The sequence below is a fragment of the Paroedura picta genome, chromosome 3 (assembly GCF_049243985.1).
Source record: "Paroedura picta isolate Pp20150507F chromosome 3, Ppicta_v3.0, whole genome shotgun sequence".
Taxonomy (NCBI): domain Eukaryota; kingdom Metazoa; phylum Chordata; class Lepidosauria; order Squamata; family Gekkonidae; genus Paroedura; species Paroedura picta.
In genome coordinates this window covers 132,069,190-132,094,217 of record NC_135371.1, presented here as the reverse complement: position 1 = coordinate 132,094,217, position 25,028 = coordinate 132,069,190, and the positions used below count along the sequence as shown (strand labels likewise).

The following is a 25,028-nucleotide window of genomic DNA, read 5'->3' as shown; positions in this document are numbered from 1 at the left end:
TGGAACACGCAGCTCTCACCTCGGACTAGTCTCACAGGACAGGAATGCATTATCTGTCACCCTGTGCCGTCCAATTACAGGTTAGGAATTATAGCATACACCAGCGGCTGTCATTTGTTCTCAGCCATGCCCTTGATCCAATGGATACAGCAGCAGGAAAACAACCCAGACTTTTAAAAGTAGGTCCTAAAATCCCTGCATTTATTTTGTATAGCTGCCAGATCCCCCCTGGCCCCTCGTGGGGGATAGGGTGGCCAGATCCAAGTTGAGAAACCTAGGCTCCATCACTGAATATATTATCAATAAATGGGCAGACTATCTTATCCTGTCCTGCATAAAGAGGCATCAGGGAAGAAGGAAGCCCTGAAACCAAGTCAATATACCCAATGTCTAGGAATAACTCTTGGACTAGCACAAATAACCTTCCCTCGCCTGTTCATAAAATGGCAAATGAGACTGACAGTTTAATCTTGTACAGAGTCTGAGTCACTTGGTATAACATTACTTAAGGCTGCACTTTCAGAGTTGCTGCCTAAGAAGTTGCATGCTTGGGCATCCAGGTTATGCCTTATCTTGCAGTCCTTTGTTGTCATGTAGCATTCCCATAGTTTTGTAGTTTCTCAAGTCCAAGGGATGGAGGGTCCCTAGCCTGACTTTGACACCAATGTTCAGATATTAGGAGGGTGTGTGTATGGGGTGGGGGGTGGGGGGACTTAGTTTCCAAAAGCTCTAGCCTGATTCAGATTGGGACAATACTGCAAAGAGGAGAAGATCCTTCAGCTATCTCCTGTATCATTTTCTCAATCTGAAATGACACTGGGCAGTGTTATTTGCCCCCTGGGATGGTTTTGTGCTGGGAAGATGGCACAGAGGGGAATGCTGAAGAACCTTCACACCACAATTGTGATCCAAACCGGGGCCCTGGGCACTTGGAAACCAAGTTCCCCCATGCTTCATCCTTGACTGTTGGTGTCAAATATGATTGGAGGAATCCCAACCCTATAAAGTTAAAATGTGCAACCAACAGTGTCAAAGCCAATTTGGAACATGTAGGTCTGGCCACAGTTGCACTCTGTGTGTGCATGCATGCATAGACTGGTCCAGTGGGCTTTGGGGGCCTTCTCTGGCTTACCCCCACCCTTGGGATATGAACTATGGAATTATAATTATAGAGTGCAAGGTTAAAAAAAGACAGACAATCCTCTTTCACACCAGCAGCCAGTGCAAAGAGCAGCAGTTCCCAGCACTTTTCACCCTGAAGTGCCACCTTGTTCCAGCAACTTAGCAGGCCTCACCCGCAGGTCCAATTTGGAAAAGTGGCAGCTCTAACAGTGAAGGCAAATGAAGACATGGTTTTAGTCACACCCAAAGTCTCATGCTATCTGGTGACATTAAAGTGAAAGATTAGCAGTTAGGTGAAGACTCCGTGGGTGGCCTTTGATCCTGCTGTGACTATAATGAGACAAAGTGAACGAAACACAAAACAGGCCTTGTGGAAATGAAGAGACAAGCCGTATCAAAGCTGCCCCCCCCCAAAAAAAGCGCGAACCAAATTGAAGTATTTCCTGAACTTTCAGACTGTCAACTTTCCTTTAAGTATGTGGGGGAGGGGGGACAGCAGGTGGGGCAATGCCAAGCTGTGATATTTCCCAGATATTGGGCAGGTAATATTTCAGAAACCGAATGGCATTTTTCGTGACCCAGAGAACTGATAGGTGGCTCTAGACAGCACGGAAGCTCACCCTGAAAATGTCATCATGACCAACTGCACTTGTATTCCATGACTGTATTCAGAATGGGATAGATCCTGCTTGCTTTTCCATTGTGAAGGAGGAAGGAACTCCCCCCTCCCACACCCACCCACCCACCCACCCACTGGGCTGCACCTTCAGACCCACGTGGAAACTGATGGGGACTGCAATAAGGAGTGGCATCAGATGGGAGCAAGCATAAGAACAAGGCAGGATCTAACCCAACAATGATCATTCTGCAGGCCTGCTATGACTAGATTCAGCAACTCCAAACCAGGCTTGCAAGTTTAAATCTATACAATAGCTGGATGCTTCTTTCCTGGGGGATTGGGTTGGCATATATTTGGTATCTGATTTATATTCTTCACAAGCTGAAGTGATACAAAAGGATATTACAGGCTTTTAAAAGTCTCATCACTTAATTTACAGGCATATTGTGGATGACAGGCCTGACCGTGGCCGGTACGTTTTGCTCTCTTGTTTTGTGAGGGCGGGATGTGCATGCTCAGTCTCTGTCTTCCTTCATCTGCCAAAAATGTTTCCTACTGCCCTGGATGTAGTGATGGCAGCTACTGCTGAAAAGTGCATTTTGGCTCTAAGGTGGAGCAGTGATGTCAAAGCCCTTCTAAAGCAAATAAATGGGGATGGAAGGGGGGAATTTCCAACACCAGAGGGTTCATGCTTCCTATTCTAACCTGTGCTCTTTGCAGGCATTGCTTTGCATTCACTGTGGACTTTCCTCCTGGCTTCCTCGCAAAGGGTAAGCCCATACCTTTGGCCCTCTTGACCCTAAGGACATTGTGGAAAGCGACCTTACACCAGGCCAGCCAAAAGGAAAGAATGAAGAAAGGAATACATTTTAAGAAGTGTGTCTTTAATAACCTCTGTTTTGGCATTTGGGGTTCTGTATGAGGAAACAGAAAGTAATGTAAACACTAAAATATCACACGTATGTGCCTGTAAGTCCTTTGTACAGTCCCCATTTAGGTCAGTGCATATGGGAAAGCAAGATAGTCCTAATTCTTAATAGGCCGTTGGGCATCTCCAGCTGCGTCACAGAGAGCATGCTCTGAAAGATAAACTGGCACTGAAATGTGAATGGTTGACGCCGAAATTGATACTTAAGCTACCCAACGAGACAGCATGACTGTGAATCACCACCATGGGAGTCTTCTTGCGCTTGATGAGTGTCCCAGTGCCTAGCGATGGAAGACTTTGGAAATCAGTCATTTAAGTACCTTCAGCAGCTGCTGCCTTTTTTGTTTTGTTTGTTTTGTTCCATCAGTTAGTGAAGGAGAAAGGTCACTTGCTCTTATTTGGATCCAGGTCAGCAGAAAAGAGACAAAGATCTTTCTTGTTGATACCAGTGGAGCATGAAGAAGCAGACTGGATGAGTTCGCCTGTTGCCCTTGTTGGGGTTACTGGCTCCCAATGAGTGGTCCCCCGCATGTATAAATGCTAATAGGGTTACAGATTTTGTACCAACACCCTCAGCAGCATCCCCTTTTCCATCTCAGACTTCGGATTCTAGGCTAGAGATACGTCTCCATGATCTTGTGGCATAAGGGCTGCCCATCCTCTGGGTGGCCAGAAAGTCCCTCCTATCTGTGTCAACCGACTGGAGAAATGTTGGATCCACCCTGGTCCGTTCCCTGCAGTCTCTGTATGTGCTACCAAAGTACATGCTCTTTGGACCATGCTCATGGACCAAAAAATCCCTGCTGCATGGGGAACAGGGAGCTCGAGTGAAACAGTGCTGGGTAGCACTGGACTGCTCACACAGTCGAGGAAAGCCCTGATAAAGGTGGCCCCAGTAAATAGGAAGGTTTGTGTAAGAGTTCATGTAGGCATACTGCTTGTGCACCACTGTGGAAGAAGCCCTGTGCATGCCTGAGCTGTTTTGTAGGCAGGCCTCCCGATATGAAGGGAGCCTTGTGGTTTGAGAATGCAGTAGCTGTTGGTCCTTCCAAGGCAAACTATTGGCCGCCACACATTTCCTATTGCACGGGTGACTTGGCCTGAGGGCATTGGTAGGATAGTGGTGGATTCCATGATGGATTCCAGGCACTGGTGATGTTTTTGGAGCTAGACCAGATTTGGGGAAAAGATCTGGCACATCCCCATAGACAGAGGACGTTCCATGATGCTTCCAGATGCCTAGAGACTGTGGCCTCTCATACTGCTCCCAGGTTGACCTCGGGAGGTTATGTCTGTGGCTCTGCTTCTCCCTCCTTTGCTCTACTGTGTCAGATTCTTTGTATATGAAAGGTCTGCAAGTCCTGCCAGCTCTGGGGAAGGAGTTGTGTACACATGCATGAGGCAAGAAGTGGTTTTCTAAATCCTTTCTCTTCTCAGAAATGGAAACCAGCCTTGCCATCTGAGCTGAACTGTCATGTCCACCTTCTCCATACACCAGCTGAACATTCGGGTGGAGCCTTTCCTTTCTTCTAGGCATGGGAAGCTTTTGCTTATGCTGAGGTGGGAGGAACTCCCTAAGGGAACCTACAGGAGAGTGAGGAGCAGCACTAAGGTGGTTTCCAAGTGGCACATGATTTTTGATACGAGTTTGAGGTATGGTTCTTACAAAGCAGTGTGGGGAACTGTTCACAGTGGAACCTGGAAGAACCTTATCCTCAGAAAAGCTGCCTCGGAACTTCACTGGATGAAGTATCTGTGGCTGTTCACTTGTCTCTGTCCAGATTTCATTGGCTGGCACCAAAGGCTGTTGGGGCATGGGAAGTAACGGTGTAATGGGTCTCCCAAGCTTCTCGGTTGTTGCTGCATTGGAGAACTGGTCTGGCCTGTTAGGACCACTTGTGTTCTGAACCACAAGCTGAGGAGTCCTTAAGGAGAAGGTTGTTTGGAGGTTTTCACTCCGGTTCGACCAATTCTCAATGGTGCGCGTTGCATTCTCTAAAGAGTTCCCAACACTAGCCGTCGACACCATGTTTTTGGCAGCCTGCAGCATTTTCAGCACGTTGGCTTGAGCCGAGTTAGCAGTGACATCAGGCTTGTGAACACGAACAGGACTCTCCGGGTTCTGAACGCCATTAAAACAGCTATAGATGCCCTGGGAGGGAAATAAGAGGAAAAGGAATGCAATGATCAAAAAGGCTCCCAAGTGAATGGAGAAAAGAATGCAACTGGGCACATCTTGGGAAGGGCGGAGCTGGCAAGCTGAGGCTTGGACACACCAACTTCATGAAGGATGTTCAAAGTACATGTAGCTCAAAGACCTGGAGAATATATAAGTATTTGGGAAAGACTATGAGGGTGATTGCTAGTTATATCAGCCTGACACTACTTTTGGGGTTGTAAATCAGATACTTCCATCATGGTCAGGAGGGGTTCTTTTTCCTCCACAAATAGTCTGCTGGGAAAAAGATTGGGGCACTTTCGTTGTTTAAAAACATAACAGTTGTCAGGTCTTGGTCAGCAGATCTCACTATCACAATTAAAACCTAATATTAAAATATAGGTTGGGAGGAAAGTCTCTCTCACACACACACTGGCCTGGATCAGATCACCTGGGTATGCCGACTTCGTGTTACTGGAGGTAGCTGGTTGACAAGTTTGTCCCTATAGGCACCTCAAACATTGGCTGATCCAAGTTCCGTCGAGTTTACATTTTAATTGGATATTTGTTAGACATGGTTTCCTAACAAATAGATGTGTTTCTAATGGCAAAAGATCATTTTTTGGATTCCATATTTTCAAGAGCACTTCTCTTTAGTGCTCATTCATATATAGAGATGTCTCTCTCTCTCTCTGTGTAAGCTATGAGTTTCCAGTGGTTATTGGTTAAGTGCTACTACACTGAGCTCCTTAAATAACAATTGAATACTATTAATCTGGATAGTTAAACCTTTCAGAAAATACAGATTTGGAAAGTGTAGAAGCTAGTACAATAGCTCCCGAACTCTGAAGCACTTTATCTGAAGCCCTTCACAGCTAAGACACAAACAAGAAAATCTGCTATTCTAATACCAGAAATCCAATCCCTGTTCTCTATGAGCAAATCCTCTCTCTATTGCTTCAGTGCACACCAGCCCAATATTTCATAATTTCAAATGCATTTCACTTTGATCAGATAAGGTAGTGGGGGAAGCAAACCGCCAAGGTGGGTGTTTGTGTGTTTTGAAGGAACAAACAATATGTTCTGGAAATGAAAATGGAACTGTGGTGAGGACTGGCAAATCAATTCCCTGTTCATTTTGCTGGTGCATTTCTAATTGGGGAATGATTGTGTATGGTTCTTTTATTGGTTTAATTTCAGATACATTTCCCATGAACTAAGCATAAGTGATGCATTTCTATACAAATTGCTTTTAGCACCTGTAAGAGAGAGAGAAAGAGGTGGATGAATTTTGACAAAAGTAAGATTGCTATGAGCTTCTTGTCTTGGCACATGGGGAGCTCATCTTACCATAGGGCAGGCTTTCTAAAACAAGGTTTTGTGAAACCCTGGGGTCTCTTGATGGCCCTGGATGAGTTTCCCAAATGGGTAGGAGTTAATTAGTTCTTTATACATTTTTAAAATTTATTAAACATTTATTGGATGATAGGACCATATACAGTCATGTTGACCCACCTCCTGCCTCCCAAAATGGCCAATGATGGGTCTGCAGGGGAGCATGTACATAGCTATGCTTCTCAACCATGTTCTGCATGATTGCACCACTTATGGGGTTTCTCAAAGCTTGAAGGATGTTTTAGGGTTTTTTCAACAGTAAAAAAGTTGAGAAAGGCTGCTGTAAGGGGACGCATTAACTCATAAGTGTTAAGGATCATGGAACTGTCGCAGATAACAATCCCAGACAGTAACAATCCCATGATAACAAAATGTTGCTTGCACGTTACAGCAAAAATGAACAAGAGTTTTGTGACACCTTAAAGACACCAGAAGGCAGGACAAGTTCTTGTGGAGTTTGGAGTGGGCCTTTTCAGTTAAATGTTTGGGTTGGTATGCTGCAATTGGTAGGTTCTCAATGGGACCTAACCCATCCCCAAAAGTTCTTATGTGGATTTCACATATCCACTCCATACTGGCATCTAACTTTGCAGGGCTTGGAAACTAAGCAGATTCCTTACTTGGATGGAGGACCACTCCCTCTCCCCAATAAATCTGCCCTTCATATTACAGATGCTAGTTAAGTTGTTGTGAGGAGACAGACTCTTACAAAGCTATCTGAATTGGCTGCTTAGCTAGAGATACTCTGAACCCTGACAGGTCTCTGTGCAAAGATGTGGAATCTGGAAGAGAAACAGTCCCTTCTTAACCTGCTCTAGCTAACAGGATTCTGTTTGTCTTTTTAACAAGGACATGTGTCACCAACACGCCAGATGACAGAGTTAGCCCCTATGCTGACCTATTGAAGCTCATTCAAAGGCAGAAAAACATCTCTTCTGCACTGAGGACCATTTTTAGATCACAGACAGAAATGATTAAAAAACAAATAGTAAGACTGAACCCACATATCTATTGTTGAAACTGGACTTGCGGGTCAGGCTTCTTTATAAAAAAAAGAAGGCTGAACAAACAAGCAAGTTACACGCTTCGGGGGAAAGCAAACAGACACCAAAATAATTCTCTAATTCTCTCCGGTCTCCAGATGATTCCCACAGCTTAAAACCACAGTGACATGGTCCCCCCCACAACCTACCAAGAACTTCTCTTTAACTGATGCTTATCTCAAGAGATGTCTTTATTTCTATTGTTCCAAGGAAAGGGAGAAGAAACTCACATCTTAAAATGCCAAATTATAAACTCATGCCATACTTCTTATACATTTATCTAAGTTTGGCCTGATGGCAAATTAATTATAGTGTTGCTTCCTGGCCTCAATCAAGCTGCTGAAAATCCTGATCTGGCCTCCACTCTAGGTAATGAAATCTTATTCAAAGTGTGAGAACAAGGTTATCTATAGGTTCACTTATAAGGGAAAAAAGCAAGGAGTGTTTTCTCTTCCCATACCCATTCCAGAATCTTTTAGGTTGGGTATTAATTCCTCAAACCCCCACCCTGAATCAATGCACAATTTGTGTGTATGGATTCATTAGCTATGGCCAGGAGAAAAACCTTCATTAGGGAGGAATTCTTCCAGCTTTTAGAATGTGACCTGGAGCTAGGGAAGCTTCCCAAAAAACATATGGACCAGACCCATCATTAGATACATCTATGTGATCACCTAGGAGGTGAAAGGATGCTAATCAGCCCTATATGCTACTTTGCCCATGGTACCCAGGTCTGTCCTAGCAGGGGCCCTGAGCTCAAGTGGATGAGCTGTGAGGGGGCCTACTTCTTCTCTCCCTCCCCCAAAATGGAACCCACTTCTGCCTTCTCTCCCTCACAATGCAGAGGGAAAGGAAGGTGGGTGGAGGCTTTCCCAACCCACTGAGGTGGGAAGAGCAAGGAGGGTGGGAAACTACTTCCTGCTATGCCATGGTCTGGGGGGGGGGGAGCAGCTTCCTTGGACCAGCAATAGGTCTGGCTGGTTCTCCTTCACCTGGAAGGTCAAAAAAGGCCCTCCCCAATTTAAAACCAGAAAATATTCTCAAGGTGAACAGATGCCCCTCCCTGGAGAAGGGCAGTGTGCAAGCATGGAACTTACCCTGCTTATAGCCAAAAGGAAATCGAGCTTGTGAGACTTGGGAACAGAATGTCGCAGCTTCCAATACACCAGGTGCTCCCAGGCAAAGACCAGAAGGCTCAGCCCCATTGCCACTAGCAGCATGTAGAAGACGCCCGCCATGTTGTCAATGTCTAACTTGCTGCTCATCACTTCATTCTTTTCATTTTGACAGATCCCAGACAACCACACAGTCTCCAGCTTCTGGGTTTCCCCTGGGAGACAAACAGACACAAACAGAAATATAAGTTATAATACCATTCTGTTCTGCATTAGTAAGATCTCATTCGGAATACTGGGTCCAGTTCTGGGTGCTACAGTTCAAGAAGGATATTGACAAGTTGGACCGTGTTCAAAGAAGGGTGACTAAGATGGTTGAGGGGTTGGAATCCATGCCTTATGAGGAGAGACTGAGAGAGTTGGGTGTGTTTAGCTTGGGAAAAAGGAGGACAAGGGGTGATATGATTGCTGAGTTTAACCGTATAAAAGGCAGACATGTTGAAAAGGGGGCCAACTTGTTTCCTGCAGCTTTAGAGACAAGGATAGGAGCAATGGGTTCAAATTATGGGAAAGGAATTTCCACTTTAGTATTAGAAAGCATTTTCTGATGGTGACATAGATGTCATAGATAGAATATGCTGCCTCAGAGGATGGTGGAGTCTCCACTGTAAGTTTTTAGGAGGAGATTGGTTGAGCACTTGTCAGCAGAGTATGATTTTAAGTCCCTGAGAAGGTGGGGGGGCTAGATTGAATGACCCTTTGTGGTTCCTTCCAGCTCTATGTGATTCTGATTAAGAAAAAGTTAACTTTTAACTAAGAACTTAGTCTGACTAGACATTTATTCATGAGGATTGTACACAGAAATAGTACTGTGACATCTTAACAGCTCTAGTTAATATACTTATTACATACTTTTGGATTATTTTTTTCCTGTTCTCAAATACTTGAACGGTGGTTACACAGAAGATAGAGTAGATGATCTCTCTTCAACCAGAGATCAGTAGTAGCACTAATGGGTGGAAATGACAAGGAACTAGATTTTGGCTAAATATTATTAGGTGGAAGTTTCTAATAGTTGTTCAACAGAGTTGTTCAACAGTAGAACAGACTGCCTCTAGAGATGGCAGACTCTTGTTCACTGGAGGTCTTTCATCAAGGGCTAGATGACTATCTGTTGGGGATACTGTAGTTGCATCTTCCTGCATTACTTAGGGTAGTGGTCCCCAACCTTTTTCAGGCTGGGGACCGGCGGCAGCAGGGAGGGTGATTGCCTCCACCCACCTTCCTTGTCCACTGCTTTAAAACAGTGATCCCCAACCCCCTGTTCGAGGACCAGTACCAGTCCGTAGATCAGTCGGTACTGGGCCATGGCTGTGTCTAAGACATTAGGTGCTTCAGCCCACCAACATCAACCCAACTTTACAGAAGTCCAGGTCACAAAGCTCCACTTCTGCATTCCTGCTCTGAATAGGACTCCCTCATCTCACATCCAGGAGCGCCTTATTCCCAGGGCAGCCCACACAACTCCGCGGCAATGAGGTTCCTGCCTGCTGCCTTCAGCGACCACAGTGAAAAGAAACAGAGGCCACCTTGCTCCCCCGTCCTTCTTGTCCCTCTGCCCAATCAGAGGAGCCGTAGCGGCCACCAGCTAAGCCCACCCTTCCAGCGCCATCCAATGACGGGTCCTCTAGTAGACTACCCCCCCCCCGGGCCTCAGTAAAATTATCAAGCGTTGACTGGTCCCCAATGATAAAAAGGTTGAGGACCACTGCTTTAAAAGGCACCAAGATGATTCATTGCAATATCCACTGGTATCAAAAGGATTGGCAGAAAGTGCAAGAATCACAAGAGCATTACATGGCGGGAACATCGGCCACATTGGGCGTGGATGGCAGATCTTTCTGGCACATTTCTGCTGAGGTATTGTTTTTCCTCACTGTCCCTTTTGCTACCTGGGAAACTGAAAGAGTGAGGTGCCAGAAGAACAAGCTGATTCAAACATTTTCTGTTGTCATCAAGTGTGAGAAATCATTTTATTTTATTACTGACATCAACTGCATTCAAATTTACTGTTGACTATATGCACCCCCCTACCACCCATTCATGGCCCAAATATTTTCCCACTGTTTATACTTTTATAATCCCAGAATACAAATTAGTCAAGCAATGTGCATTGTTATACAGACAGAAAAAGTGATTTTCTTAATTTGCTACTAAATGATGATTTTTTTGCATTTTAAGACAGGCTATTCCTTGACATGCTCTCAGTGGCTGTGAGCAGACACATTATCACAAAGCAAGGCAAAGACAATATCTATGATAATAAAATAGTTATGACCTAGCCATTGCATTTAGAGCCAGACATTTTCCCCATTTGCCTCCCGACATTTTCCTACTTCAGTCAGAATGACACTCATTTGCTTCATTTCCTTATTTGACACTGTATTGGCATGCACAGAATTTTTGTATGCAGAAGACACGTGCTTTTGGTTTACAGAATTCCCAGGCCTCCTAAGCTCAGATTCATAGTGGAAGGAGATTTTCCCAATTAGTTAAACTTTTGGTCGATCCATAAATTTTGGAAGGGTAAAGCATTGCTGGAGATCAGAGAGGCATCCTCACTTGTCTCAGTTTGGAAAAAAAAGGCAGAGTTGAAATTTAAACCAGCCCTTGACCCTGAAAATGGTTTCAAATGCCAGGGGACAGTTCTGCAATCAGTAAAGCACCCTCACACGTTTACAAAAAACATTTCTGCAATTACAGCCCATGTGCCCAGTGGATCTGGAATCACTGCCCCTGCAGCAGGTATCCAGGTCAGAAAGTACAGTATCCAGGCAAGGCTGAGCTTGGACGGCAATCGTTTTAGAAACGAGTGACTGCCCAAAAGGAAGCTGTGCACAGGGCTGTTCTTCTCCTTGCTTCTCCAAGCCTACTGAGTGGAGAGGAAGGGAAAGTATCAGCAGCACCCCACAGTGATCCCCCAGTCAAGTCTTTAATTGTATTTCTATTGCTCCCGTAACTGCACACACCATCCCTTTGCCTAGGTTTTTTCCTGTTCATCTGTCTCCCCCTGTGACTCTGATCCCCACTATGCTTCATATTTCTCAGGCTTGCATTCCATTAAAATATTTTCTCTTGAGCTCCTTAACTTTGCGATAGATAGATAGATAGATAGATAGATAGATAGATAGATAGATAGATAGATAGATAGATAGATAGATAGATAGATAGATAGATAGATAGATAGATAGATAGATAGATAGATAGATAGATAATCAGGCAGGCAGGCAGGTAAGGAAATAGATAGGTATGTAGGTAATTAAGTAGATAGATGATAGGTAGATAGATACACTTTTGCACACAGATCAATTGTACAGGCTCTGAGTGATAAGAGAACATTTATTTCCTTCTGAAAGTAAAGGAGAGAGAATTTTCCAGGCACCTGACAAGAGATGCTGTGCTTGAATTAATATTAACCAGAAACACAGTGGTCAGGAAGAACAGATCTATGAATCCTTCTCAGAATTCTCCCTACTGACAAGGGAACTCAGTCTGATTGCTTGGCTGCACAGAGGCCAGCCAGAATTCAAATGTACTGCAGGAGCTCTTGGGTATAGGCAGCAGAATAGAACCAAGGGACAGATCTGCAGATGGCACAGTGGCTTTGCTGAAACACTGGCAGAGGAATTGCCCTGAGGTTACAATCCAGATCTTAGCGCCTACTCTAGCTACTTTAATTTCAGCTGTAGTCATGATGGGCTCTTGGATGTTCTTTGGATTCTTTTTGTTTAATTCTTTCAAGCTTAGAAGAAATAATTTTTAAAATAAGCACAGAACTGCTGTAATTTTTGCCCCAAAAAGGAGGACAGAAAAAGGTGAAGGGAGCAAAAATGAAACAAGATAGTTTTGCTTTGCATTTGGTAGATCTTTGTGACAATATTGATTCTGCAACTCTGGAAGGACAGAAGCCTGACTTTATTCTGTTAAGTCCCTCAAGCACAAAACTTGAGGGACTTCTCTAGAGACTCAAGAGGTCAAGTGTGTCTGCCAGTCACGATGGCCAAATGCTCCTTAACTTGCAGTTTGGTCACAAAATGGGAGATGCCCCCTCAAGCACTTCTTGGATTCACACCTGATTTGTGTGTCCAAAGTGCTGTCAAGTCACAGCCAACTTATCGTGGCCCCAGCAAGGACTTTCAGAGCACATGAGAAGCACAGGGGTTGGCCACTGCCTTCCTCTGCAGAGTCTTCCTGCTGAACTTTCAAGAGCTGGTGAGACTGGGATATACTCTGCCACCTTCCCTCCTTACCAGTTCCACACACATTGGATAATACACTTGCAAAGTGCTTTTTGCAGGTGAAGTTTCCTGTGTGAAACAGGAAAATCTACCACCAAAGTGCATTGAAAGGGTATTATCCAACATATGTGGAATGAGCAGCTGATCTAAATGGTTCTAAATATAGTTTGTGTGTGTGCCTATTCTTACATTGCTTTCCTACTGCCTTCTGCCCATTCTGCAGTCTACCCAATCCATGTGACTGGGGGGGGGGGGAGGTTAAGCGTAAGAAAGAGATGCTTTCCTTGGATATCTCCATTTTCTTGGGGAATGAGGGAGTACCTTGACATGTCCCCCATATCCCAGCCCTGTCCCTTTATGCCTCCCTGACTCCCGAAGTGAAGCATGTTTATCAAGCATCCTAAACTGGATAGCAAATATTTTGCTGCAGCCTAGAAGCCATCATCCAGTCCAATGTGATGAATGGCAATGACTCTACAGGCACACCTACATTTGAACTGCAGCTGGTTTCAAATGCTGCAAGGCCTCTCTGTGATGACTCGGGGCCACAGGGAATCCAAGCAAGCCAGTAAGTTCTACACATGAGGTTACTTGCCCAGCTTCTATGCTGGCCTGAGCAGGGCCAACAATCCTGCCTCTGCTCACAACACTGCTTGCCTTAAATCGCAGACAGATCAACAGTGCAATCATGTAGAATGTTGGGTCTGACGGAAAAGCTATATTAGATTTTTTGGAACATGTTATTGGTGAATATCCATTCATCACGAGTCAGAACCCCTCTTGGGGAAGGAGACCGGCAATACTCACCATCTCCCAGGAACTGCAGAAGGGCTAGATCGATGGCCCTCTTCCACTTGGAATCCTTCTGGAGAGCGATGCCGTAGCCTGTGGTGGCAAAGACCTTCCCACTGCCAATGGTCACCAGCTTGCAGCCCTCATCCTTGCCAGCCATGTAATTCAGCACTGCAGCATCATATATAAAAGCATCCAGCTTCCTGGAATCAAGCAGAGAGACGACGCAAACAAGGGAACCGCCTTGTAAAAGTGACTTCTGTTCTGCAGCTTTACAGGCTGAAAGGGAGGCCTCAGAGGACCACAAGTTGACATATGAACGAGCAAAATTTGAGAAGCCATACAGTGGTATTTAAAGGAGTATATGCACTCTGGGACTGGAGAAGGGAATGTGCACAGCCTTCAAGAAATTAATAGCTGACTGCTCCCACATTGGTGTGATAGAGACTGTTTCTACACTAGGGATATAATTTAGATTTGAATTTTTAAAGGATCCATTTCATCAGTGAAATTCACCTCTTCAGGCATGGCCACAACAAAGGAATTCCTAGAAAAATTATTTGCATTTTTTAAAGCAGGGACTAACGGGGTCTTATTCAGGGTGGCCAAATGCAGAAATGCTTGAAATCAGTTTTTTTCTCCCATGCTTGCCATTTTGATTTGTTTTTTCCTCATCACTGAGGGGGGGGGGGGGAAGCGCGTGATCACGTGACAATTCTGTTTCTAAGTTTCTAAAAAAGCAGTCTTGCAGTCATACACAGCAGTGTTACAAAGTTATAATGTTACAACTCAGGTTTGGTTATTTTTAAATTATATTTGGGACCCTGGGGGAAGGAGGGGGCACTTAAAGGCACAGAATGGTGGGAATAAGGTGCGCAATGAAAACAAAGGTGAAAGCAGGCATCATTCTGCAAAAACCCCAAAAATCCACATTTTTTGAAAAGGGGGAGGGAGCAAAACATGATAGGAGGCTGCCTAGTTCAGACTCAGTGCGAAAAGCATGTTGTGAATTTCAGCCTAGGAAATAAGGAGAGGAAAGCCCAAATTTGGAAAGGCCAGAGTCGACTCGCAGCATCCAAAGGAAGTCCAAAGCGAGGCTAAAACAAGATATGTCTCCTGAGGTGGAAACAGTCCCCACATTCCACAGGCACAAGTGTGGTAAGTTGGAAGGCATGTTGTTTTCCCCCCAGTGATAAAATATTGTTCTTTGAATGATATGGGAAAATATAGAGATTTTCACAATCAAAATGCTGTCTTGAGGAAAGGCATACGAATCTAACAAAAGGTTTGGACAATTATGCAGCTAGTGTTTGAAATAACCATATTACACGAAGGGTTTTAGAAATGTCTATAGCAGGGGTGGTCAAACTGTGGCTCTCCAGATGTCCATGAACTACAATTACCATAAGCCCCTGGCAGCAAATGGAGAGCCACAGTCTGGCCACCCCTGATCTATGGCACGAGCTTTGCAAGGTAATGTCTCAAGGAGGGAAAGCAGCATGCTATAGCCCAATCTTATCAGATCTCAAAAGGTAAACAGGCTTAGTACTTGGACAGGAGACCACCAAGAAAGACTTTGCAGAGGAAGGCAATGGTAGACCACCTCTGCTTCTCACTTGCCTTGAAAGCCCCCTGCAATAGGTCAGCTGTGACTGGACAGCACTTTACACACGTGCACACTTGTGCATGGGTTAGCTCAAACAACATCTGGTGAAGAATCCAGTGCATTTGGTAAAGAAGCAAGAATGTGGACCCCATCTCCGTTGCCAGCTGGATCGGGGCGGCTCCGCCATTCTCGTGCTTCTAGACCTGTTGGCCGCATTTGATGTGGTCGACCACAAGTTATTGGTACACCGCCTCGCCGGAGCTGGAATAAGGGGGACTGCGCTTCAATAGCTGGTCTCCTTTCTCCAGAACCGGACGCAGAGGGTTGCGATAGGGGAGAATATGTCGAGCCCTTGCGAGCTCCCGTGTGGGGTTCCGCAGGGGGCGATACTCTCCCCCACACATTTTAACATCTATATGAGCCCTCCAGCTCAGCTGGTCCGGGGCTTTGGGCTGGGATGCCACCAATATGGGGATGACACCCAGCTCTACTTCCTAATGGACGGACGGACGGACTCCACCCTGGATACATTTGCCAGCTGTTTGGAAGCAGTGGCTGGATGGCTCAGGCAGTGTCTCCTGAAACTCAACCCCTCCAAGACGGAGGTCCTGTGGCTGGGCAGAAGAGGGCAGGACCAGGAAGCGCACCTCCCATGCCTGGACGGGATGCAATTAACATCTGCACCAGTTGCCAGGAATTTGGGGGTGACATTTGATGCCTCCCTCTCTATGAAGGCTCAGGTCACCAATGTAGCTCGGACGGCGTTTTTCTATCTTTGCCAAGCCTGGCTACTAGCGCCCTACCTGTCCTTGGAACACCTGGCCACAGTGATCCATGCAACGGTCACTTCCAGATTAGGCTTCTGTAACTCGCTCTACGCGGGCCTTCCCTTGTCTTTGACTTGGAAGTTACAGCTGGTCCAAAATGCGGCTGCCAGGGTCCACACTAGAACACCTTTGAGGGCACACATGTAGCTGGTGCTTTGTCATCTGCACTGGTTACAAGTCTGTTTCCGAATCAGATTCAAGGTATTGGTATTGACCTTTAAGGCTATACGCGGCCTGGGTCCCATCTACCTGCGGGACCGCTTGGTTGCTTATGCCCCCCACAGAGCACTGTGCTCTGCGGGTATGAATTTACTGGTTGTCCCGGGCCCACGGGATGTTCGCCTGGCCTTGACCCGGGCCAGGGCCTTTTCAGTCCTGGCCCCAACCTGGTGGAATGAGCTCCCAGAAGAGCTAAGGGCCCTGCGGGATCTACCAGCTTTCCGCAGGGCCTGCATGACGGAGCTCTTCCGCCAGGCATATGGTTGAGGCCAGGGCAGCTCTCCCACTAATCCATCGGAGGATCCCCTCCAATATTGAGATCTCTAACATCGAGATCATTGTTAGATCTGTTGCATTGGCGCCACCCTTTTTCTGAATATTATTCTCCCCACCAGGCTGAACTTGGGGGAAGTTGGGTAAATATGATTAGAATTGTGACCACCGCCGCTTATATGTTATATGTGACATGTTGTTTGATGTAAATTGGGGTTTTTATGGGGATTTTATTGTGTTTTAACTGTTTATGTTGTAAACTGCCCTGAGACCTATTTGGAGAAGGACGGTCTAAAAATTAAATAATAGTAATGGTAATGGTAATTGTAATGGTAATGGTAATGGTAATGGTAATGGTAATAATAATAATAATAATAATAATAATAATAATAATAATAATAATAATAATAATAATAATAATAATAATAATAATAATGATGATGATGATGATATAGTGCCATGTGTTGCATGAGCTGGGTGAGTTATACAGTTACATATATAGGCCCCAAGGGCATGCACGAAGGTTGGGGACACAGTACACACATCCATTCAACCTCCCTATCCTCTGCCCCCTCCCCGGGGGGGGGGGTAAGAAAGTCACATTACATGGAGGGAAATCCTTCCATCTACAGAAATCTTCCAGTGGATTCAAACCAATACCTATAAGCTGCAAAGGACAGGATACCCCATCAATGTCGTTGTCTGTCTGCAGAACTTATGGTGGGTTCCCTAAGAATCAGGGCATGCTGTGAATTAAAAAAAAAATGTTCCATGATATTCTTAGAGGTATTGGTAGATGCCTACCCCATCTTGAGGCTGATCAGGGCATCCTCCACAGAGCGCTGGTTGTATTTCACCATGTGGGTGTGCATGTCATGGTAGTTGCTCCGAATGTTCCGCTCCGTGCTACCGTTGGGGACTGTTCCAAAGCGGAATGGGGGATACTGCTCTTGGGGCTTCTGGAACTGGAAAGGAAGCCACAACAAAAACATCTATACTGTCATCCACAAGAGCTAATTGTGACCTTTGCGCTGTCTTACTATCATCTCAGCATGACGTCATGCTGAAAGAGAGAGAGAGCTGTTTTTTTGTATCCCACTTTTTACTACCCGAAGGAGTCTCAGAGCAGCTTACAGTCACCTCCCCTTCCATTCCCCACAACACAGATACCCCAGGAGGTAGGTGAGGCTGAGGGAGCCCTGACTACTACACCAAGCTGACTCTCCTAGAAAGCTCTTCTATTTATTATTTATGTATTAAAATATTTGTACCCCACCTTTCCTTCTGGTTTGAAGTGGCTTTTAAAATGTTTATCAAGTACTGAGAAGGTTGAAGAAATATAAACATGCCGCCTAATGGTATAAATGCAATGCACTCATTGTTAAAAATATTCAAATATATGAAAATACATGTATTTAATTCAAAGAAGGTTAAAACTGTTATAGGCCTAAGAAATAGCCTGATATCAACATCATCATCACTTTAATTTTATAGTCTGCCCTTCCCAGTTGGCTCAAAGTCAATTGATAAAATATCAAACAAGGACCAAATGACCCCAACCCAATGTGTTTTGATGTGATGGCCTTCTTCAGTGGTGAGGCATACAGAAATTGTCAGATATGCTAGCTCCATATAACACCTAACCACAGAATTTTAAAAAGATCAATTAAAGGTGGTCCTCTTATTAACTGTGACTCAGGGTCGCTCAATTCTGCACCTTCCTTCCAGGGTCCTTGGAAAAAAGGAACATATTTGAGTGCCCACCTCATGACAATATTTTAGCATTTTGTGGATCCTAGAAAAATTGCCTTACTCAAGGTAAGGGCAATATGTAATGTTTTACCCTCTGCTGGTAAATCTTAGCTGACATTTAGCTGTTACCTGAAGTCTGCCTACCCAATTATCACCTATTCAAGTGGAATAACTCTGAAGTTCTCTTCCATTAGCTGAGGGGTAATTCTGCTTGTAAAAAGGCCCCTTCCCCATCAGTTTTCACCAGTCCCTCCCTACCACTACAGACTTGCTTGTTGCATCCTAGTGCCCCCTCCCGCAACCCCGGCTAGCTGTGATTCCAGGAGCTGCACCGGAAAAGAGACTGCAGGAAAGATCCACTCCAAGACTGCAATTATGTACCATATATCCATAATCATTTTTCTTACCTTGGGGCTACTCCAAGCTAGATAGGCTCATTACATCACCACACTTAGCAAGCTTAGATTTATTACTCAACCCCTGCCCTGAGCCCTTCTCACCTTCTTGTCACTCAGCCCAGAGACGGTGTCAATATATTGCTCCTGGATCATGAACGCTGCCAGATTGGCTGTGTAGCTGGCCAAGAAGATGACGGCAAAGAAGGCCCAGATGAGAACCATGATTTTACTGGTAGTGCCTTTGGGGTTTTCAATGGGCACTGAATTGTTGAAGACCAGGGCCCAGAGCAGCCAGACTGACTTGCCGATAGTGAATGAAGGGCCTCCAGATTCTAGGGGGGAAAAGAAAAAGGGATTGGAGAGCCGCATGACTTCTTTGCCAGGCATAACATGTGTCTTTAGTAGACTCTGTCCTCACCATCTAGCAGCATATGTTGCATGAACAAATGAGAAGTATTTGTCAATAGTAAATTTAAAAGTTAAGTATTCCTCTTCTCATATATGGTGGAAATGAAGAAAGCTAAAAATTAACAACGGAGAAACAGTTAAGGATATAATTTATAGTTAAATCCATCACTGTCTTTTAAATCCTAAACGTAAGAGTTCTTTCTAGAGACAGAGAATTAATTTCCTATATGGTAATTTTTGTGAGCATTCTACATGCTAGATATTGGAAATCAATCAAAATTCCAAATGTTAAGGAGTAGTTTGATAAAGTGCGGGATCATGCTTACATTGTTAAAATGGCTAATTGTCTTTGCGTGAAGGAGGAAAGACATAACTGAATGAATCTGCTTGAAATGGCATTTGTTTTATTAAATTCAGTAATGATGATCAATATTCTGATGTAAACTATTGTTTTAATAGCTTGTAAATTTAATTTCTGATTTAGTACATTGTGAGCCTGTGATATTGATAAGCTTTTAAACTAGCAAAAGCCAGCAAAAAAATCAAATGCACTGAGGTGGATCCAGGCTTCGAAGTACACAAAGAGTTTGCTAAAACCCTTCACCAAGCCCACACATACTCCCAGTCATTGCTGAGCAACTGGATGCCACGAAGGGTGCCACTAGAAGGAGGATTTGATGAAACTGACTCTCCCCTTGCATAAGCTTGCTCAGCTACCCAAAGATTGAGAAAAGAGTCTTGCCAATTCCTTCTTCTTGCTCTCCATCCCCCATCCCCACTTCATGAGGGTCCCCAGGAATTGAGCACTGGCTTTCCACAGAAGCAAGACACTATGAGATAAAAGGATGGAAGGATCTGTTCAACAGACTTCCTCCATTCATACACCTTTGGGTTCAGCAGGCTTCTTAAACTTAGTGAAGACTTTTAAAAATATTTATTCCAGAAATCCTGGACACCTGGATCAGAATTTGCTTTTGGGTGGGGAGTTGTTTCCATCATTAAACAAAAACCTTCACTTAATAAATTGTTCACAAAATTGTTTTTGTTTGTTCCCCAAACACCCTTGTTAAGAATACTTTATGATTAGGATTTAAGGTCCTGGTTTAGCTATTGCATTAATTTCCTTTAGTCTGAAGCAGGTTTTTGAATGTGGCCTTTCCCTCTTTCTGATCAATGGGGATAATATTTCCAGGGATTGTACCTGGCACTGCTTAGATCTTCCTCCTGCCAGATTGTAGAGACATAGGAGAAAAACATTCTTGGCTTTGAGGCAATTAAGACTCTCATTTGTTGAATGAAATGGGGACATGTGCATTAGATTTCCCTCCTTTCCCTGGACTTTCGATGAGAAATAGGGAGGGGACATAAAGCATGCAGGCAAGGGGGGCTATCCCCGTACTGTCTCACTGCACTCTGCTGGGTTTAATATTTTCCCCTCAGCCTACCTGACTTTTGGTACCAAAGCCTGGATGGAAGGAAAAAATGTCTCAAAGAACCAGTCATGCATGTGATCGGGCAGAGTTTCATTCCCTTTGCCAAGTCTCCAAATTTGTTTAAAGTGAGGAAAATAAAGGAACCTGCTGTATTATAACTGCACTGGTGGCTCTACCAAATCTAGCATTCCATCACTATCTGTTCAGAATTCGGTCATTCTTCAGAGTCTGTTGTTAATAAATTTCTGCCCTCCCAATAACTGCAGGAAAATAACCCCAAACGTCACAATGGGTTTTAAACCGACCCCGTATGTCTATCTTCTCAGTGGTTTCAGCCTTCCCAAGCCAGTGTCAATGTGATTCTTGTATCATTTCTACATTAGGATACCAAGATATCATTAAAAAGCATTTTTTTAAAACACACACCCTGAAACCCAGAATTGGGGGAAAAATTAATTCCAGAGAACAAGACTTCAGGGAGAGGAAGAAAGCAGCAGGGTCCCAGCAAAACACGTCCTGCCAGAGTCTTTACAGAGCTGGATGATGGAAGCTAAAAATAGGCTGTATATTTTTACTCCAGGCTCTCGGCTGCTCTCTCCTAGTACTTACCCGTTTCCTCCTGACTTCCAGCATCCTTCCCCATATTTGATCCCTCCTTGGCAGCAAGCTCTCCCAAGGTCGATGGCAAGAAAATCGGAGAGCTCTCTGGAGGGGAAGAAGGCCTGGTCCAAGGTGGCAGTGGGCAAGGAGGGATTTATACCTGTCACTCCACAGACTCTTTTCACACACACGTCAGGATGTCTATGTTTGAATGAGCATTTATCAAGGACAGGGATGATATGGCTTGCCTGGGGCTGACAGTTTCACAAAGCAGCCGTGAGAAATCTTCTCCCCAGCTCACCAAGATGAGGAAGTCGTGAGCAGGCATAGCCACTTGCAGAATTTATGGACAGGCCTACAAATCAGGCAGAGTGATCCGGCCAGCAGTTCACAGCTCAGGCACAACTGGATTGTATCAGTTTAAAGTGAAAATATGTTATCACACTGGATCCCCGTTTAAGCTGACTGAGGATGCAGTTCTACAGACAGTGCCACTATTTGACTGGGAACATTTCCATCATATTCTCACATTGCAGGCCTATGCCTTTCCCTTTATATATATGTAGAGGAAGGGGTCAGAAATGAAAAAAGGAATTCACAGCATCTGGCATACTTACTTTTTAAAAAGTCCACGTGGACAAGAAAATCCTAACTTTGCAACCCCCATAGCAACCATTCCAGCTGTACTGTGACCTTTCCCAAAACTTCACAGAGAAAAGCCAAGGAAGACAGAACATACCATAATGCTGTGGGGGATCTGGGGGAAAACCTGCTTCCCAAAAAGACTTGTCCTGGGTGGGACAACCAGGGAGGAAAGGGCCTGAGAAACAAAATGGAATGTAGAGTTGTCTGTTTTACATGCCTTCTGCATTGTCCATGTTTTTTACGATGGCCTTCAGTCGATTCAGAAAATTACTTACTTTTGCCACTGGTTAAATTCTGGTTGTAGCCAACAGGGCTAAAATATTCAAACATGAAGACTGTGATGGCAACCACAGTGAGACACATCACGAACATCATCACCCACACGGCTGGACTGTAGGGTTCTAGAAGGCAAAAGAAAGCCAGTCAATCCGGTGCACAGCAAGCTAGCAATCACCTGTCTGTGTTCTCTGGTTGTAACAGAAGTCTTGCCCATCAGTATTTAAATGGGAGGCAGCATTCCCTGCTTTACCCCCTGAATGAATTGAGGTTCCTCTTATAACCTCCTAGAAATAGTAGCATGCCCCCTCCCCTCCCCCGGATCCCCTTAGTATGAGTACAGCTAATAACAAAGATACAAAACGGTTGCTACCATGGAGCCGAATTCCATCTCAGCAACACCTTGTAGCAGTGTGCTGGATTTACATACATCTAAGAGAGAAAGAGTATTCAAATAACACCCAGTGCTTAAAAAGTGGAATTCATTCCTACAGCATTTTATGAAATCTTCCTGGCTTTCTACCATTGGAAGACTTGTGGTTTCGACTAAGAGCTGAGCTGAATGACATCAAGATGATGTGGAGCTGTTTACTTCCCACTTGTCTGACTTTCCAAAATTCTATAAGACTGATCAGTTTTATCTAGCACTGTCCAAGAATTCTTGCAAGCAAGCAGGAGCATAGAGCATAAGGATAGCTGTGAGTGCATGCGAGGATTTAGGTTTACATTTCCAACATCTAGCTCTAGAACTCCCATATTAGTTCACAGGACCAATTTCAGCCATATTGGCTGGGTGCATGCCAGTGCTTGCTGCAGCAAACACTACAAAGTGTGCCAAGAAAATGTGCAACCATAAACATAGTAGGTAAGCACTGGGGTAAAACCAAAAACTGGACTGTCTCTTTTTTCCCTTTCCCTAAACAAAAACTGAACCCTTAATTGGAAAAAGTCTTTTAAACCCAAACCAGAACATAATAATAAGTACACAAAACTTCGGTAGGAGGAGTTTTATATCTGCTATTGAGCTAGAAGAAGAAGAGTTGGTTCTTATATGCCACGTTTCTCTACCAGGAGGAGATTCAAAGCAGTTTACAATCACCTTCCCTTTCCTCTCCCCACAGCAGAGACCCTGTGAGATGGGTGAGGCTGAGAGAGCCCTGATATAGCTGCTCGGTCAGAACAACTTTATCAGTGCTGTGGGGAGACGAAGCTGGCTGCATGTGGGGGAGCAGGGAAGCAAACCTGGCTCACCAGATTAGAAGTCCGCGTTCCTAACCACTACACCAAGCTGACTAGGACTTTTTCTGCCCTCCTGCTTTTTTCTGGATCAGTCTAAAGCTTTGGAATTTCTTGAGTGGATCAACATGATACATCCAATCATTAGATTTTCTGATCATATTGAATCTCAGTCTATTTCATTTTTAGATATCATAGTATCTTTGAATCTGGCTGGGAGTCTTCAAGTCAATATTTATAGAAAAACCTCTGATTGGAATTAACTTCTTCATTTTAGTTCATATCACCCTTATAAATTATGGTTCAATTTACCATATGGCCAGTTCCTCCGTTGCAAGTGGAATAGCACCTCTGAAACATCTAATTGTGCTGCAACACAGCAACTGGAACTTAATTTATTTCCTCAAGGTTATTCCAAAAGAGTAGTTCAAAAAGCTAGATCTAGAGCTGATGCTATTAGCAGTCATCTCTTTTTCAGACAAAAGTGAGAGATCAAGAGAATAATATAATTTTGTCACTGGAATATTCCAATTTATCCTCTTCTATTAAAAGGATTACTCATAAATATTGTGGGTTGATACAGAACATTCCTGGGTGTGAAAAACCTCATTTGATAGGTCTGAACCGAGGAAAAACTTGAAGAATTTTCTTGTTCACATGGATTTTCAGTTGACTAAATATGTGGACCACAAACATAAGGGTTTTCGTCACTGTGGGGCTTGTGTAGCTTTGTGTATCTTATGTTGTGTCTGATTTGGCTGTACCTGGTCGTGATAGAGTCTTGCATTCTAACAGCTTCTCTAACTGCAGTTCTCATTACAATTCATATTTGGCTTTTTGTCCTTGTCCCTTATTAGAGGTAGTCTTGTCCACCAGATCCATAAAAACACATGTGTTAGAACACAAGTCATGTATTGAACAAAAAGTACTTGAAGCTCCAGTGGTGGAACATTGTCTCACTTCATACCATGGTGCCAAAGACATTTCATTTTTTTAAATTTAATACTATCAAGCCCCATGCTTTTAATTGCATCAATATTACAAGGATTCTTTTGCAGCAGGAGGCCTTCTACATTTTTAATAGGACTGCCTTCATCCTAAGGGTATGACCATCCAATTGGTTCTGTCTTGTTTTATTTGACTTTGGTTTTTCCGAGTCGCTTCGTATGAGCAGTTTTTTTTTGTTAGTTTCCCATTAAGGATCTGTTTAACAATTTCTCTTCCATTCTACTGGGGGCTATTCACCAGTTTGAATGTTTTTTTGAGGAATTTTGGCATGCTGAGGTTTCTTCCCCACATTTTCCCTGGGGAGTTTATCTCAAAACAATTCTTAAATTGGGCTGCAACCATTCTTAGTAGTTATGCTTATCAGTGATTTAGACATTATTATTTATGTTTCAGTTTAAATTTGAAAAACTGATGATGCTCTTCAAGATTTATAAGGGGTAAGGTAACTAATTTTAGTTAAAGTGCAGTCAGCATATAAAATATCATTAACATATTTGTTATTTGGAATCTGTTTTGTTCTAGGTGTGTCACTACATTAGAATCCTTATTTGATTCATAGCCCTACAAATTTACACTACTGGTAAGACTGTCCATGTGTTAATTAACAATGCCAATAAAGGTATTTTGATTTAATTTGAGTGCTGGTAAGACACTGAGACATTATTCTGCCTGGGGATATATATTTCACAAAACATACAATGCAAAAAAATTATTTATTTCACAACATTTTGTAGGTTGTAATTTGTGTATTTAAACATGGCATCTTTTGTTCCTGTACTATTTATAATATTGTTTTTGGAGGTCTGCCCCTTAAAGAAGCCTGATGGGGCAAAATGCGCACTATGCGTGAATTCTCCTTGGAGTACCTGTTTTGTTC

General features: G+C 43.9%; 1 protein-coding gene across 2 annotated transcripts in view; it reads right to left on the bottom strand.

Moving 5' to 3' along the window:
- Positions 1-2,604: 2,604 nt before the first annotated feature.
- GRIN2C (glutamate ionotropic receptor NMDA type subunit 2C) overlaps positions 2,605-25,028 on the bottom strand; it is a 106,181-nt gene continuing 83,757 nt past the window's right edge. For both annotated transcript variants that reach the window (XM_077327888.1, XM_077327889.1), the window contains exons 8-13: positions 21,907-22,032; positions 18,648-18,877; positions 17,200-17,360; positions 13,486-13,673; positions 8,363-8,595; positions 2,605-4,821 (exon numbers count right to left, since the gene is read on the bottom strand). In XM_077327888.1, the coding sequence (XP_077184003.1) occupies positions 3,265-4,821; positions 8,363-8,595; positions 13,486-13,673; positions 17,200-17,360; positions 18,648-18,877; positions 21,907-22,032 (2,495 nt within the window). In that variant the 3' untranslated portion in view covers positions 2,605-3,264. The remainder of the gene's footprint in view (positions 4,822-8,362; positions 8,596-13,485; positions 13,674-17,199; positions 17,361-18,647; positions 18,878-21,906; positions 22,033-25,028) is intronic.